This window comes from Canis aureus, chromosome 38 (genome assembly GCF_053574225.1).
Source record: "Canis aureus isolate CA01 chromosome 38, VMU_Caureus_v.1.0, whole genome shotgun sequence".
NCBI classification, from domain to species: Eukaryota; Metazoa; Chordata; class Mammalia; order Carnivora; family Canidae; genus Canis; species Canis aureus.
Genome location: NC_135648.1, coordinates 8,429,930 through 8,446,383, shown reverse-complemented (window position 1 = coordinate 8,446,383; position 16,454 = coordinate 8,429,930). Strand labels below are relative to the sequence as shown.

At 58.5% G+C, this 16,454-nt stretch overlaps 1 protein-coding gene and 1 long non-coding RNA gene across 2 annotated transcripts; one reads left to right on the top strand and one right to left on the bottom strand.

The window, feature by feature from the left end:
• The first annotated feature begins 542 nt into the window (after positions 1 to 542).
• HLX (H2.0 like homeobox) lies at positions 543 to 5,539 on the top strand. Its single transcript, XM_077886648.1, has 4 exons — positions 543 to 1,275; positions 2,054 to 2,233; positions 3,029 to 3,213; positions 5,072 to 5,539. The coding sequence occupies exons 1-4, from the start codon at positions 684 to 686 to the stop codon at positions 5,522 to 5,524; spliced, it is 1,410 nt and encodes a 469-aa protein (XP_077742774.1). The 5' UTR covers positions 543 to 683; the 3' UTR covers positions 5,525 to 5,539.
• Positions 5,540 to 11,855: 6,316 nt separating this feature from the next.
• On the bottom strand, positions 11,856 to 15,010 carry LOC144307202 (uncharacterized). The gene is made up of 3 exons (XR_013374135.1): positions 14,893 to 15,010; positions 13,895 to 14,117; positions 11,856 to 13,159 (listed from the first exon to the last, which is right to left on the bottom strand). It is a non-coding gene; the product is annotated as an uncharacterized LOC144307202 (long non-coding RNA).
• Positions 15,011 to 16,454: the final 1,444 nt, after the last annotated feature.

Sequence of the window (16,454 nt, the reverse complement as noted above, 5' to 3'; positions counted from 1 at the left end):
GCAGCCCACGCGGCAGCAGCAAACACTTTGGCGTGGCCGGGGCGTGGCCCGCCGCCCAGGCCCCGCCCACCTCCCAGGCCCCGCCCCCTTTCCCAATTCCCCTCCACTCCCCGCTCCCATTGGCCAGGAGGATGGCCAATGGGCGCTCGGATCGAGGTCCTACCCTGGGTCTGACTCCGAAGCTCCTGCCAAAACTTTGGGAGTTTTTAGAGAGGAGTTTTTTTTTTTTTTTCTTTTCTCTTATTACCTTTTTTTTTTTTTTTTTAAAACTAACGGATTATTATTGTTGTTGTTTTAAATTTAGCTCTTCGGGCTTAGCTGTTTGGGTTTTCTTTCGGCGGCCGGCCCCTGTCTCCCCGGCTTCCCCGCGGCCCCCGCCCGCCCGCCCGGCCGCCCCGGGCCCCTCGCTCGCCTCCAGCCCGCGGGGAGCGCGGGCGCCGCGCCGCCTTTAAAGTGAGGCCAGGGGCCGCGGCTGGACCGGCCGGGATCCGGGCCTCGCCTCCTCCCTCGGGGGCGCTAGGGCTCCCTGGCCTGTCTCCGGTGCGGACGGAGAAGCGAAAGCGGATCGTCCTCGGCTGCGCTGCCGCTGCCCCCGGGACCCCGCGCGCTCCCCTCCGCGCACCCATCCACCCGCCCGCTCGGCCGGGCCGGGCCGCGGCGGCAGCTCGGCGCTCCCAGCCAGAATGTTCGCCGCCGGGCTGGCTCCCTTCTACGCCTCCAACTTCAGCCTCTGGTCGGCCGCCTACTGCTCCTCGGCCGGCCCGGGCGGCTGCTCCTTCCCGCTGGACCCCGCCGCGGTCAAGAAGCCCTCCTTCTGCATCGCAGACATCCTGCACGCGGGCGTGGGGGAGCCGGGGGCGGCCCCGGACGGTCTGGCGGGGGCCTCGGCCGCCGCCCTCACCGCGCACTTGGGCTCGGCTCACCCGCACGCGTCGTTCCAAGCCGCCGCCAGATCCCCGCTCCGACCCACCCCGGTGGTGGCGCCCTCCGAGGTCCCGGCTGGCTTCCCGCAGCGGCTGTCTCCGCTCTCAGCCGCCTACCACCACCATCACCCACAGCAACAGCAGCAGCAACAGCCGCCGCCGCCGCAGCAGCCTCCGCCGCCACCCCGGGCTGGCGCCCTGCAGCCCCCGGTCTCCGCGGCGCGGGTGCTCCCCAACCCCCCGCATAGCGGCTCGGCCCCGGCCCCCTCTAGCAAGGACCTCAAATTTGGAATTGACCGCATTTTGTCTGCAGAATTTGACCCCAAAGTCAAGGAAGGCAACACGCTGAGAGGTAGGTCTTGGGCGGGCGAGAGGCTGCAGGCCTCTGACCAGGGCCTTGGCGCACTCCCCCGTCCCAGGGCCCTTTGGGATGCCTTTGCGTATTTGCGCAATTAAGGACAAACCGGTAAAACGAGGGAGAAGAAGGTGAATTGTAAGAAGACTGTGAAACGTTAGGTTTAAAACTCACCTGCTCCGCGTTTAAAAAAAAAAAAAAGGAATCCAGGGATGCTTTAAAAACACACGTCACAGAGTCATTATTCATAAAAATCGTTGGGGGTCAATATTTGCTGAAATGATTCTCATCTGTCTCTTGAATCCCGTATCTAGAGAGAGAGAACCATATTAATTTTGACAGGGGGGGAAAAAAACCCTCTGGGGGAACACTTTCCCTTCCATTTATCTGGTTTCTAGTGAAATTCCACTCGAGGAATGTAGATAAACAAAAATAGACCTTCGGCTCCCAGGAGACAGTGGAGTTGGGGCTCCTTCTCCGGGGAGGCGGTAAGTTTGTGGAATTCGAGGCAAGCACCTGAAAGTGCTTTTGCCCGTTTTCTATAAAGCCCTTCCTCGCTTGTATGTGTAGACGTGGACGTGTGGGCCACACACAGGAACATTTTGCGCATCACCCCTTGGCCACAGTCGGGAGAGAGGGGGTTTCGGCGGGGAGGCCAGGGTCTCTCCTCACTTTGCTCCAGGAAAACCGAATGGAGGAGGTGGGAAGGCACAACTCGGCCAGGGAGTGTGGGTTTGCCCGAGGTGTAACCAGCTCTTCTTTTCCCTGTCTGCAGACCTCACGTCGCTGCTGACCAGCGGGCGGCCCGCAGGGGTGCACCTCCCAGGCCTGCAGCCCTCCGCCGGCCAGTTCTTCGCGTCTCTAGATCCCATTAACGAGGCGTCTGCCATCCTGAGCCCCTTAAGCTCGAACCCGAGAAATTCAGTTCAGCATCAGTTTCAAGACACGTTTCCAGGTACAGAAACCCTCACCACCCCTCCACTCCCCGAGAGCGCCGGCCTAATGGGGGGCAGGTCTACTGATGCAAAACTCGGGACTGACGCTTCACGTGGCCACCTCGGTGCAGCGATCCCGGAGTTGGTGCGGGAGGCTACCAAGTGCAGAGACAGAAACCGAAAGAGTCCTCAGATAGCTAGCTCACTCTCCGGGCGGCTCCCGGGGGGGCAGGGGGTGGGGGACCCAGAGGGGGTGCCACAGAGAAAGCCTTTGCGTGGGCGCCTGGGCTGGGGTGAAGGGGCTTTCCCTAGTCTTTGCGCCAGAAAGTGGCTTGAAAATGCTGCAAGAAGTGTTGCTTTTTTAACATACACTCAGTTGGGAATGACCTCAAAGGCTTTGCCCAAGGAGGTTTTGTCTGTGCACACGCTTGCAGGAACGTGCACACACACACACACACACACACACACACAACAGGAGAGTCAAAGCTGTCATCTCTGCATCCTTCAGGCCCAAGGGGCATTTTCGCCTCCTTCTTGCGTGCCCGAAGGCCATGCATTAGGTTGAGGTTTCTGCTTTGGAATTAATGGTCGAACTGCCCGGGTGTCTCCACTCCACTCTCCTGTAGGCCTTATGCCTAAAGTCCTCGGAGATGTGGGATTCCTCCCTCGACAGGCCATTCGGCATGTGCGTCAAGGGCTTTTGGAATGGGGGCAGAGCCCACGGCTCACACAAAAACAGTTTCAAGCAGACCACGGGTGGGACACTAATGCAGCCCCCCTGTCTTTCTCTTGCTCCTGCTACTGCCCGGTGGCAGGTCCCTACGCGGTGCTCACGAAGGACACCATGCCGCAGACATACAAGAGGAAGCGCTCATGGTCGCGGGCGGTCTTCTCCAACCTGCAGAGGAAAGGCCTGGAGAAAAGGTTTGAGATTCAGAAGTATGTCACGAAGCCCGACCGAAAACAGCTGGCCGCGATGCTAGGCCTTACAGATGCGCAGGTAAAGCGGGATCCGGCTCGTGGCGGGGTAACGGGTTGGTGGGGGCACAGCGCGGCCTAGCCCCAGGTCTCCCTCCACCCAGGCCCACTGCCCGTTTGCAGGGGAAATGCCAAGTCCCGAATTTCTGGAGACCTTGTAGGCGTCGAAACTTGGGGCAGGCAGACAGGGTGGAGTGGGGTGGGTGGGGGTGGGGGAGAAGGATGGAAAGAAGAGCCCATCCCCAAAGATGTATGTCAACAAGCGCTGCGTGTTTATTTTGGCCAACAGGCCAAAGAACCGCGGAGAAAGCAAATAGGCCGCAGGAGATAATAATTATGTACTCCACTGTAGTGCAATTCGCTGTAGGAGGCAGTTTATTTCAGAAGAGATAAAAAATCCAAAGTCAAGAGATTGTTGTTGGGTTTTTTTTCCCCTCCTCCTCCGGTCCTTCCTCCCTCCTCCTCCTCCCGCTGCCGCTGGATTGTGAAATCCCCATTTGTGAGGAAGTGAAAACATCATTTCAAACGGAATGACTTAGCCCCAGCAGGGCGAGGAGTGCACTCAGCAGCAGTCAGAGTCAGGCCGATTTTCCAGCGGCATAAACTCTCATGAAAATCTCTGGGTGGGGAGGAGCGGGGAGGGGGAAAGAGAGAGAGAGAGAGAGGAAGAAAAGATTTTCTTGTAATACTCGAGGGCATTTCAGCAGCTTCTGCCTACTTGGATTTTATTCAAGACCCCGGTGGATCTATCGTGTTTGAATTCGATTTCTGAATTCAATTTTTTTTCTTTTCTCGGATTCAAGAACTGGACTTTCTCTGGACTTTCTGGGGTGGGGGTTTGAACATAGAAGAGTCACCCTTCGTCCACACCCCACAGCAGTGGCCTTTCCTCCCTGGGTTCTCTGTCTTCTGAGTAGGGCTTCTAGAAGCCAAGGCAGGCCACCTTTTGAGAGCTCTGTTAGGTGCACCCCTGCCCCTGCCTCTTGCTGTCCTCCATTACACAACTCCCCTCCCCAACACACACTGGAAGAGCCCAGCCGGTTTCCACCAGCTGTGGATGTTATTTTTAAAAGGGAAGCTGGAACTTGTGTGAACAGCATTGGGTCCCCCAGGGGATTGTATATATTTATATAGATTCTCCACCCCATCCCTACCCCCTTCCTCCACTTAGCACAGGTTTAATTCCAGCATTTTCTAAGCCTGCAGAAGGATTAGTTTATCCCTGGCAGGGGCAGGGTCCTTATCAGCTTCTGAGTACACACGCTGCCAAGGAGATGCTCTTTTTTACCATCGGTCCGGCAGTGCCCCCACCCCACTGGGATTAACTCTTTGAACCCTCTTGCCCCCCCTGTACTTCCCAGGGTTTCTCCTTAACAAGAGTTGCCTTTGTAGAAACTTGCCTTGGGTAATGGCAGTAGAGGAAGGGACCAGCTTAGCTTAGCAGAGATTCTTATTAACATTGGTTCTCCCAACCCTTGAAATCCGGGCTATATATATATTTTTCTGGGCCAGGGGTCCACAGTTAAATCAGATACTCGGGGAGTCCCGGCTCAGGTGGGGTTAAGAAACCTTGGTTTAGAGCAGAAATCGTCCTTGGCGTGAGGGCAAGGTGCAGGACTCCGCCTTGCAACAGGCATCTGGGTCATTTCTGGGTCAGGTCTGGAGGGCCACGTTTTGAGGAGCCGTCCTCGTGGGTTCCTAGGCCCGGGCTTCGCTGGGCCGCCGTGGGGCCCTGAGCCGAGCCCAGGGCCTGGAGGTGCTGGGGGGGGCCGCGGCTGCAGGCTGCGCGCGGGGCCCAGGGGCGCGCCCCCACCCTCCACCCTCCACCCCGGCTCATCTCGGCGTCCCCTCTTGTCTCCCCACGTGCTGCGGCGGCGCAGGTGAAGGTGTGGTTCCAGAACCGGAGGATGAAGTGGCGGCACTCCAAGGAGGCCCAGGCGCAGAAGGACAAGGACAAGGAGGCGGGCGAGAAGCCGTCGGGCGGGGCCGCGGCTGCGGACGGCGAGCAGGAGGAGCGGAGCCTCAGCCGCTCGGAGGGCGAGGCCGAGAGCGAGAGCAGCGACTCCGAGTCCCTGGACATGGTCCCCAGCGACACGGAGCGGACTGAGGGGGCCGAGCGGCCCCTGCACCAGACCACGGTCATCAAGGCCTCGGCCGCGGGCGCGCTGCTCCCGGCGGGCGGCGGCGGCAGCTTCAGCTTCGCCAGCATCGGCGGCGGCGGCGCGGGGAGCGGGGGCGGCGGCGCCTCGGAGCTGCCCCCCGCGCCCCAGCCCCCGCCCAGCGGCGCTGCGCAGAGCCCCGAGCCCGCCCCGGCGCCGCTGGGCGGCCTGTAGACTGCGCAACGCAAGGGGCCCGGGGCCCGCGTGCCGCCCGCAGCCTCCCAGGTGGGCCGGACTCTGCGCCTGCTTCGCGGCGGCGGCGGGGCCCCCTTCCCCGCGGTGCCACCCGCCGGTCGCCGCCGCGCCGCGCCCAGAGCCCGGGGGTGCGCAGGGCCCCCGCCCGAGGCCCCCCACCCCGCGCCGCCGGCCCAGCATCTTCTCCCGGGCCGCGAGCAGTTCACACTGTGACGTGTTGGACGAATCCGTTCCTCCCCGCACTCGGGGTCGTGGCGCAAAGACGAGCTGCACTTAGGACGCCACAAACTTGTAAATAAAATGTTTACTACGGTTTGTAAAGGCCGCTTGGCTTGCTGGGGGCCGTGCGGCCCTTAGGGCCGGGGATCCCCGCTCCCGGAGCGCCGCTGGAGGGGGTCTAGCGCTTTCGGGGAGGAGAGCGCTACGACCTCAGAGGCGCCTCGCTGCGGAGACGGAGATCGCGTCGGGGCTCAGCGTTCACAGGCCTCCTTGGCCACACAGCCTGCGCCCCGGGCGCCTGAACCCGTGCTCCGCTCCCCTGAGCGTGGCCAGGGGGCCGAGGTGGCCACAGAATCTGCTAGGCCCCTGGGGCAGACGGCCTCCCCACTCCCAGTCACAGTGCTCTGAGTGTGCCTGTGGCCTTGCTTCCCCTGGAGAGGGAGTTGGAAGTGGAGAGGATGGTGAATTCGGCAAGGTCTGTGGTCCCTTTCGCCACAGGCGGTATTTGAAGGCGGCCGCTCGCTAGATACATCGGGAGTGGAGGCTTTGAGGCAATTCCTACACAATCTGCCCCTTGCTCAGGGACGCCTAAGGGGGGGATGTCGTGTCCTAGAGGAAAAGACGGAGGAATGAATCACAGTGGTTTAGGTCGAAAGGCCTGGCCTGAGAAGGCTTTAAAGGTGCCCAAAAGGGCCACAGCCAGGTAGAGCCCAAACCAGAGCTCAGACCTCCTAGCTCTCCTTGGGCCAGTGATGGGTCTACAAAAAACAAAAAAACAAAAAAACAAACCAAAAAAAAAAAAAAAAAAAAAAAGGCGTCTTCCAACCCCACCCCCCACCCGCAGGCACACTCGCAGTTAGCAGTTAGGCCATGGCTGGGGCCCGGTGAGTCCACCCCCAAGCAGCCAGGAGTTGAGAGGCAGTTTCCCCATCACACTACAGCTGGAATACCTGTTTTGCCTCGACCCTGCAACTGGGACAGGCTATTTTGAGTTTTTTTTTTTGTTGTTGTTGTTGTTGTTCTGGCTTGGTTTTTTTGTTTCTTGAAAGGCTGAAGCGTCCAGCCTCTCTCCAAGACCTGGCCTCTCAAGGCTCTCCTTTCCTCAAAACGATGCAATGTCCAGAGTTTGCAGAGAGCCCTGTTGAGAGATTTTTAAACAGACTTCCGACAAAGCTGACCACGCGGGGCTGTTTGGCACCGAGCTCCTTACAGGCCTACTGTCCATGTCAAGAGCTGGTTTTCTGGGAGGATGCTCTGTAGAGAGTGGTGCAACCCTGGAGATGCTCAGGTCAACAAACCCAGGACACATCCCAGTCCCCTGGCTGGAGTGACAAGGCTCCTAGCAGCTCCCTGATTCGGTGTAGCTGCTTCTCCATTTTGACTCGTTGATTTGAGCACATTAAAAGACCTCCGTTGTGGAGTAGAGGCCCCAGATTCAGCCTTTGCTGGCCTGGTGCAGCGTAGGGGTGCCAGGCTGACCATTCTCCGCCCCCAGTCAACCTCCCAGCCTCCAAATGGAGCTGAACTTCTAGAGGAATGTGCACAGTGGGGAGGAGAGTGGGAGCAACGAGGGTGGTCCAGAGTAGGAAAGAGAAGAGAGGGGTAGAGGGCTCTAGGAGGGACTTCAAGCTAAATGGGAATGTGAGCCAGCTATTATCTTTAAATGTGCCCAGAGTTTCTGGGCACAGCAGTCTCCACACCTGCTTGGGTTCTAGCCCAGGGTGGGAGTGATCCCTCCACCCTTCCGCAGGCTCTGCTACCCAAATAGCATTTTCCCTGTACTTCAATTTTGCCTTCATTATCCAGATTAGTTTCGTCTGACCTCTGAAATATTGAAATTCTGTAACCAGAACATTCCAAGGACATGGGATTTTTGGAGGCAATTAAATCCAGTGCTGGCATTAGGGAGAACAACGTGGCAGCATGTATATCTAGAAGAGGAGCTCAGCTGGAGAGGACAACTGGGGAGGAGTTGGTGCTTTAGGCACAGGGCAGCTATTCCGTCTCTCGCCTCTCACAAGGCCCTTGAGGTGCCCGCTGCCCCAATCCCCCCCCCCCACCATTTCTTCCTTTAAAAAGTAAAGGAAATAATCACCCAGGGACTGTAATGATATGATTTCTGTACAGTTGGGCCTTAGCACGGCCAGGATCCGTTAGCCTGGAGGGCACAGCAAAACTGTGGTACTGGGATACTGGGAAGGAGAAGAGCTGGGCTGCGGGCCCCTGGGGTGGCATTGGGGATGCTCCTGGAGGGTTCCTAGGAGGCACCCCTTCCTGCGCCACCCACCTTCTCTCCTTGAATATTTCTCCCGGGAAACTATAGCAGGGCTCTGCCCTGGGCAGTGGAGTTCCTTCGCATTTCCAGCAGGAGCGAGGTGTCCCAAGCCCAGGAGAAGTTTAAAAGTTCGTTTGGAATAGGAGCAGCCGCAGGACAGAGAGTCCTTTCTAGGCCGGGCTGGTGCCGGGGAGCAAAAGTCGCATTGCGGGCCGGGTCGACTCGCGCCCGGACGGCTCCCTTGGGCCAGGGATCGCGTATTTTCCCGGTGGCGCCCGAGGCTTCCGAGAGCGGCGGGGGAGGCTAGGAATTCCCGAACGAAGACCGAGATTTCTAAGGCTCCGAAGAGCAGGCCGAGCGCGCTGAGCCGCACACGCCAGGCCCGCCGAGGCCCGCGGGGCCGGGGCTTGCAGGCGGCGGCGGGTGCGCGCGGGCCCCGGGGCCCAGTCCAGCCCCCCGCCCCCGCCCCCCGCTCTGGCCGCGCGCGGCCCGGGACTCGCGCTTCCCGAAAAGCAGCCAGAACTGGGCCGAGCCGGGCCCTGCCTCCCCGCCGCGGGGCTGCCCGCCGCGCCGAGCCCTCGGGGAGGCTACGAGCCCAGCCCGGCCGTGCCGACCGGTGGCGATCGCGCGTCTCGCGGGGGACCGGAGGGGTCGGCTCCCCCCTCGGGGGCACGCGCGCGCACACCACGGTTGCACACGTAGGATGCACAGCCACAGGCTCACAGAGGCGCCGGGAAACGCAGAGCCAGACGCACACAGGAGAGGCCCGCAGGCACTGGCCGTGTCCGCCTTTTCTGAGCAAAACTACGCAGAGGTCTCCCTTCTCCATCCCGCAGAGCGCCTTCTTCTATCAGGATGGGGGGTGGTGGTGGGGGGCGCTGGTCTCCAGAAGTTTCCTTGCGCCAAGCCTCGCCGACCCAAGCAGGGAAAGCCGGTGCAGCTGCACGCGTGGGCCCCGGTCCAGACTGCGCGGGCACCCGGAGGCCCGAGTTGCTGGGAGCGCATTGCCATCGCTGCCCTGTCCCCTGTCCACGCCGTCCCCCCATCCACCCCCCCACCCCAGGCCAAAGCTATCCTGGCCCCGACACCCTTCGAGGCGAAGTCTTCTCTTCTCACCCCACTACCCAGCAAGGATTCGTGGGTACCGCGCGCGTGGAGGGGGGAGCTTGCTCAGACTCTATGTGTCCCAAATCCCGCTGACTCCCTCGCACCTCAGAGGGCATCAGTGGCTCTGGATGTTTCCTGGGCCTGCTCCCTCTGGCTGGGGTCCCAAGCGGGGTGTGGTCAGGGGTTCTAGTTTGAAGCCCGCTCCCGAGCAGGTGAGCTCTGAGTGCCCCGCCCACTGGTCCCTTCTGTTCTGGGTACCCGAAGTCAATTCAATTGGAAGGCGACCCCAGATTCCCCTGCGGTCGCAGTCCCAGGCAATTTAAGTGTCCCCAGGGCAGGGCAGGAACCAGGACCTGCAGGGGGGGGATATTGGGAGGGGTTCAGACTTGAGCTTTATCCAGACAAGTTTTAATCTATCCTCCCACCAGAGCAGCAGAGCGCGGCTTCCCCTCCAGCACGTGCAGACCTCAAGCAGACACCCCCCCAGGGCGCGGGTGGGAAGGGGGGCTGGGGCAGCTCTGGAGCAGGACGTGGGGGAGAGAGGCAGGAGGCTGAGGTCTTGCACCCTCCTCCCGGTTCTGCCCCTGTCTCCTCCACCTTTGTCTTCCTTTGAGGAGGAAAGGCTGGTTCTCCCAAAGGACATGATGACCCTACTTTAAAGAGGTTGGGGGGGAGAGGACCCCCAACATGCAGGGCCCTGGCAATCCCCCTTCTTTAGCCTTTGGGGAAGAGGTTGAACACTCCGTGGTCTTTGTGAAGATCCAACTCTTGGGGTTCATGGAGAACTTTAACTGCAGGTATTCCAGCTAGGGGAGATACACCCCGATTTAACTGCTCATGCATGCATCTGGCTCGCAGTCTTCCTGTCGGGGTTGTGAGGGGTTTGGCTGGTGTCCTAAAGACAAATGAACAGTCTTCTCTGCGGGTTCTCCCCACGCATGTGGGTATTAAAACTTGCAGCTCATATCCCCCCCGTGAGCCGCTCCTTGGACTTCCTGGCTGCTATGCAGGGCAGGGTGCACTTTCTAGGCTGTTCCCTCCCCTCCTCCCGGACTCTAACAGGCACTGACTGCGCCTCTGATAGGTGAGCTCAGAGAATTGTTAGCCCTTGGGTCCCTTAAAGGTTCTGCCTTCGGCCATTTTATGAACAAGCACAGATGTTCTCCCAAGTGTGATAACTTCGGACTTCTTCATTTTAAGGATGGGGTGATGGAGTCTGGGTTCTTGACACTTGCCCAGCGTCCCCTGGAGAGCGAGGGCCAGGCCTTGGATAAGGCTGTGGGGTTAGTGCTTCTGGAGGAGCAAAAGGGGAGGGGTCCTCTGGAGCCAAGCTGGTTCCCATCTGGATGGTTACACTCATTTGCTTTCTAAAAAGGGCTTAAGAGATGCTGAGCCTTCCAGAACTGTGAGCTCCATTGGTCGGTCCTCTTGCTCTTCCTCTTCGTCGTCCTAGAGAGGTGTCCCTTCAAGGTTGATACTCTGCTCTTCAGCCTGTGCCCACCTCTAGCTTTACTAATATGTCTAAGGTTGAGACCACACCCTGCTCATGAGATAGGGCATCATCCTTGCTGTTTTTCCTCTCCCCTCGGTGGTTGCTGACACGTGGGGTTCTGGGCACCACAAGGGGTTCGAGGCTTCGTCCCTCTTCCCCCGCAGCCACTGCACTAGGTGCTCTCTCCCCCTGCCCTGGGACCTAGTCCCAGATACTGAGCCTACTGCTTTTGCACAGTTCTCTGTGGGTGACAGACCAGGAATAGAAGGCCGTGGAGGTGACAGCGGCTATACCATTTGACCCATGCCCAGAGGGCAATGCTTTGGTGACCCCAACGACTCCTTCTGGGGGCTAGGTATGAGAAGAGGCCGGCAGGTGGAGCTCAGAGGGCTTCCGAAGGAGCATGCAGGACCCTAACCCAGAGGAGCCCAAGAAGCATTCATTCGTTTGCCAATTACTAAATGTGAGACCTTGGAAAATGTAACCACTTGGCTTCAGTTTCGTCATCTCTATAATAAGAAATAACCAAAATCACCTAACTTAGAAACTGCCGTGAGAATCAACTGCATTGTAAAATGTGAAATGAGAAAGCAGATGGCATACAAGCAGGACCACACACTTATTATATTCCTCCTTCCTTCATTCATTAATTGCAGCATGTATTACCTTATTAGTATTTGCACAGTTGAAAAAAATGCAGGAAAAGCCTTACTCTCTCCAAAATTAAATCCTTAGATGGAGGCTCATGAATTCAGGGCAGTCACAATGTCCCTAGGGAAACCTTTCGAAGAATACACCAGAGTGTTTGGAAAGCGCATCCACAGAGGTTGAGCTCAGACCCACGGACTCCATGAGATGCCCCATGGCACTCCTTCCTCTTGGTCCTCCAGGCACTGCATCCAGTGCCCTGTGCACACAGCAGGTGCTCGGGATGGTGCTTGTAGCTATGGCTCAGAGTTTTCCTTGGGAGTTGGAAGGAGAAGGAGCTAGAGTTTTCCAATCTTTCAGGCTTGAGGAAAACTTAGGCAAGTATCTGGGGTCCAAGGAGGGAAAAATATGTGCCCACTGCTGAGATCATGTCAGGACAAATGGCATTTCGGGAGTTTTATTAAGTTCTTAACTAATCGCCTAGAGGGAAAATCTTCAAAACGGAAACAGAATATCAACTGGCCATTTAGCTGGGAAAAGGCACCCTCTGCTTCTTGAGGGCAGAGTTGGGCTCTGCTTCATGGTGAGATTAATTCTAGCACCAAGCACAGCGCTTGGTACAGGGAAGGTGCCTCAAGAAGTGTTTATTGAATAAATGAGTAACACATTATTGTGGTCCTTGGGGTTATTGATAGTCCCAGGGAATCCTCAGGAAGGGTGTGATGGGGTGGTAAGCGCTGCGAACATAGGAGGAAGCCGAGCAACAAGGCACCGGAGCTACTGAGGGGTGACACCTGGGGGGAGACGACCTGGAAGTCCCAGATCATCTGGATGAGGATACACACAAGGGTCCTTGATACTAAGTCCACTGCAGAGCAAGAAAGTGGGTTCACAAGCAATGCCCCACACAGATGACGGGCACACTCGTTCACGCACGTGCATCTGTACGATGTCGCCCGCAGCGGATCTCGTGACTGTCCACAGTCATTTCGGAGCAGTCGACGTAAGGACCAGAAAAGCAGCCAGAAACTTCCTGTGCTTCCCTGATGACCGGCTTGGGGTGTTAAGATCAGCATGAGGGTATCTCGGCACAGGGGACAGTGGGGAGCTGGCTGCTGAGTCCGCACCTTGCCTTCTCTGCTGCACAAAAGCCTTGGGTAGTTTTGCCGAGTTCCCGAGCTACCCTTGCCTCCCACCCCCACTCGCCTCCCGTGATTTCAGGGTCAGCAAATTTCAGCAGGGCTTTGATTCTTTGATTCATCAGGGCTGTTTATTTTTGTTTGTCGGAATGGGGTGAAGAGTGCACCCCGCACTTTACAGCACGTGAGACGAGCTCAAGAAAAGAGCTAATGAATGAACGAAGGAACGAATGACTTAATGACCGAGTAGGATTCCTTATCTCGCAATCCCCACAGGCATCTGTTGATCATCTGGCCATTTTCTGGATCCGTCTATGGAGAGACTCACAGGCCGTGCTTGCGCTCCAAAGAAGCGTCCCTGAGACTCGGTGTGGCTGGGCTCTGGGCTCCCAGCTCAGGCCGTGCTTGAAGCCTCAAGCCTTTAGGGGGACGCCCACCCCTCACCCTGTTCACCGCTCCTTTGGGTGGTGGAGGGTCCCGAGTCCTCCGTCTTCTCGGATCCCCAGCGGGTGGCCCAGAGCCCAGTCCAAGGTCAGCGAGGGCCCGCAGGTCGCGACCTCGCTCTGGTTGATCCCAACATCAGCCCCCCCGCGGGTGCGCAGCACCCAGAAAAATCGTCCCATAAGGTGCCTGGGGTCCTTCGCGGGTGATCTAAGCCAAATCCCTTTGTTCTCGTCTCCTGCAAGGTCGCTGCCTCCTCTGTTGACTTCTCTCTTTCAGAGTGCAGTTTCGTGCTTGAAGAAATAGGCAAAAAAATAGAAAAGAGTCAAACCCAAGACGTTTCTGTGGCACACAATTTTAAAATGGAATGTCGACTGGAATGTACATGTTGGGACTTCCTTGGGTCTGGACTCTCCCCTGTCTTCCTTCCCGATTTGGGCATCCCTATCCCTTCCCATTTTTTGTTTCCCCCTCCACTCCCTGAGCCCGGCTCTCCCTTTCCCTTCGCGATTGTGCAAGCTTCCACTTAGGATTTTAAGGGGAGCTGGGCCACGGTGGCGGGATTCGGGGCAGCCAGGGCAGGCGATGTGGATGCGGTGCCCCTAAGGTGTGTGACTTGAGCTCTCCGGCAGCCAGCCAGGCTGCTCTAGAGGTGGTGGCCTCCAGTCTCCTCTACCACCCAAAATGAAATGAAAGGCAGTTATTTAATAATTATTTAATTATTATTTAAAAAGTGAATGGCCTCGTAAGATTAAAATTTAAAAAAAAGAAAAAAGAAGAAGAGCCGGAAAGATGCCATCCTCATCAGAAACATTGTTCAGGAGCCAAGCGAGATGTGCCGGTGCACAGGGGCCCCCAGAGCCTCGTGTCACCCATCAGCACACGCATACACCCTTTGAGCCCCTACTGCGTGCTGGCGGGTTCCGGGTTAGAGACCATCCGCGGCTGCTGGCGGGAGCCAGAGGAAGGTACCCTGAGGCGCGTGGTCTGAACCCACAGTTTTAGCCACCAGAACCTTTCTTTCTCACCTCTTTCCCCCTCTTTGGGTTTTCCCATCGCAGAGGAATGGTTGAGAGGAAACCCGTGGCTGCCTTCTGAGTCCTCTCCAGCTCTCCCACCAAGCCTTGCCTTTTGCGTCCCGGTGGGTTTGCGCAGCAACCTGCAGGCAGCTCAGCCTCCGGTCTGCAGAGGTTGGGGGACCTGATACCGCGCACAAGCACGGGTGCAGGCACGGTCTGGGGCACGCGCACCCTGGCAAACAGAAGGCGCTCACTAAGCGAGAATTGTTTAACTGTCACCACTATTACCACCATTACCTCGCTAATTTCTTCCGTCCCGGACGCGTCTTTGCTTGGAAAGCACCCAAGCTGGGGGCGGGGTGGGGGAGGCGTGCAAGGGAAAACGGAGGAAACAAACTCAGTCCCTTCCCACTTTGAAAGCAAGAATCGAAAATCCTGTATCTCATTTAACCTTCCCTGCACCCGGGGCGCGAAGATCCCATTTTTCCAGACGTACAGTCGCAGGAGCAGCGGGGTGGGGTAATCGGATCCGGGTACTGGCTGGCAAGGGGCGTGGCTAAGCCTCTGACCCCCCAAGCCCTGGGGTCTCTGGTCCCAATCCTGAACTGGTGGGTTTCCCCGACTCTCCCTCTTCAAAGAAAAGATCAAAGTTTGAAGAACAGCTCTGCTCTCTCTCTCTCTCTCTCTCTTTGTGAATCACTCCATTCCTTATTTCAGATATCCACTTAACGTTGTGAGAGGAGACACCCCCACAGAGACATCCACGGAGAATCCTCTGGCTGCACCCCCAGGGAGAGCGCATTCCCGGTGCGCCCTGGCTGGTGCACAAGGTTGACGAGCGAAGGCGGGGAGAGCTCGCTACAAACACATCTGTAAGGGAATGGTGGCCGCGAACACTTGCTGTCCTCCTCCACCCCAACGTGGAAAGATCTGAGGGTTCTAGAAGGCTCAGAGGCTCCCCCCCCTCCCTTGTGCTCCTAATCGCTCCTTTCTCTTTCCATCCTCACCTGGCCTCCCGACGTGCGCATCCCTACAGGCCTCGCCTGCTTCCCGCTCCGCCCCCCCTCCCCGCCTCCTCCTCCTCCTCTTCCTCCTCCTCCTCCTCCTCCTCCCCCGCCGCTGCCGGGGAGCCTGTGACCCGAGTCCCCAGGCTGCCGGGGGTGCCCCTGCAGCGGCGGGACGGATGCGACCGGCCTGGAGCTGCGGCGGGTCCCAGCAGCGCTTTGCAGCCGGCCGCAGCTCCCAGGGCCGGAGCGAGGGGCCCGGCGCCGGGCGGGGCAGGAGATTTATGGTCTGTGTACACTTTCTGGCTCCAGAGCCCCGCGCACCAGCAGGACGGGGCCCCGCGCGCCCCGGGGCCGCGGCCTAGTGTGGTGCCCACGAGTCTCTCCTCTCCGCAGCGCCCAGCCCGTAAACCTCCCCGGGAGGGCGCGGCTGGAAATCAAAGTCCTGGGGGGGTGGGGGGGGGGGGAGGCGGGGGCCGCGACCCAGCTCCGCGAGTCTAGCCTCCCCGCTCCGGGGCCTGCGTTCCGACGCGCGGTGAGCCAGGCGTGTCTATACCGCCAGCGCGGCCTCGGTGCGGAGTGGGATTGGAGGCCCCGAGTGTGGACAGGTGCCCCCGTGCGCCCACCGCGCCGTCTCCTCCCAGCTTCGCGGTCGGGGCCAGGGCTCGGTCCTCCGCCCGTGCGCCCGGGCTTCATTCTGTTCTCCAGGCTGCCGGCGGCCGGGTTAAGGACCCATCAGGAAGTCGGGGCGAAGGGACACAGTTCCCTGGGCCTGGGGTCCTGGAGGGGGCGCGGGCAGCGGCCGGAGCAGAGCAGGAGCTGAGGTTCCAGTGCTCTTGCTTCAATCCTGCTGGCTTAGCACCAGGCGGGTCCACACGGTCTTTCCGGGGGCCGGGGAGCTGTGAGTTAAGCCAGGCACCCATACATAGCAAGCAGGTCCCTTTATTTTTTTTAAATTTTAAATTTTTATTTTTTGCAAGTCCCTTTATTTATGTTGTCACCAGCACTGGTGTCGTCGTGGAGTAACCACCTAGCCCTGGAAGGCGGGTTCAGCCTAACTCAGTTTAATTAAATAATAGCGGGGAACACCTGTAAACCCCACTTAGCGGTTGGTGGGGTGCCTATGTGCCAGGCACTGTGGCAAAAACTTTCTATATCTTGACTTGCTTGCTTTTTTCCCCCAAATTCCAGTTAGGTGATTGCTGACATTATCCCCATTTTACAGATGAATAAGCCTCGGCAAAGAAAGGTTAGTTAAGTACCTGAAGGACAGGTAGCTGGCAAGCGGAGTTTACATCTCCCTCCCTCCGCGGCCTACAGTCATGGAACTAATGAAACCACTAGTTATTTCCGATAACCACGTTATTTCCAGAGCGGCTGAATTCCCGCAGAAAGCCCCGGGTGGGTGGGTTTACCCCCTCTTAATCCTCCTGGGAAGGATCGGCCCCTGGCCCCCTTCCCTAGGAGCCCGAGCTGTCCAGGTCCTCACCTCGGTGGCCCAGCCCTTAGAGACGGGCCATTCAGCGATCCCCCCTCCCTGGGGCGGTAAGTGCTGGGTGGCAGTC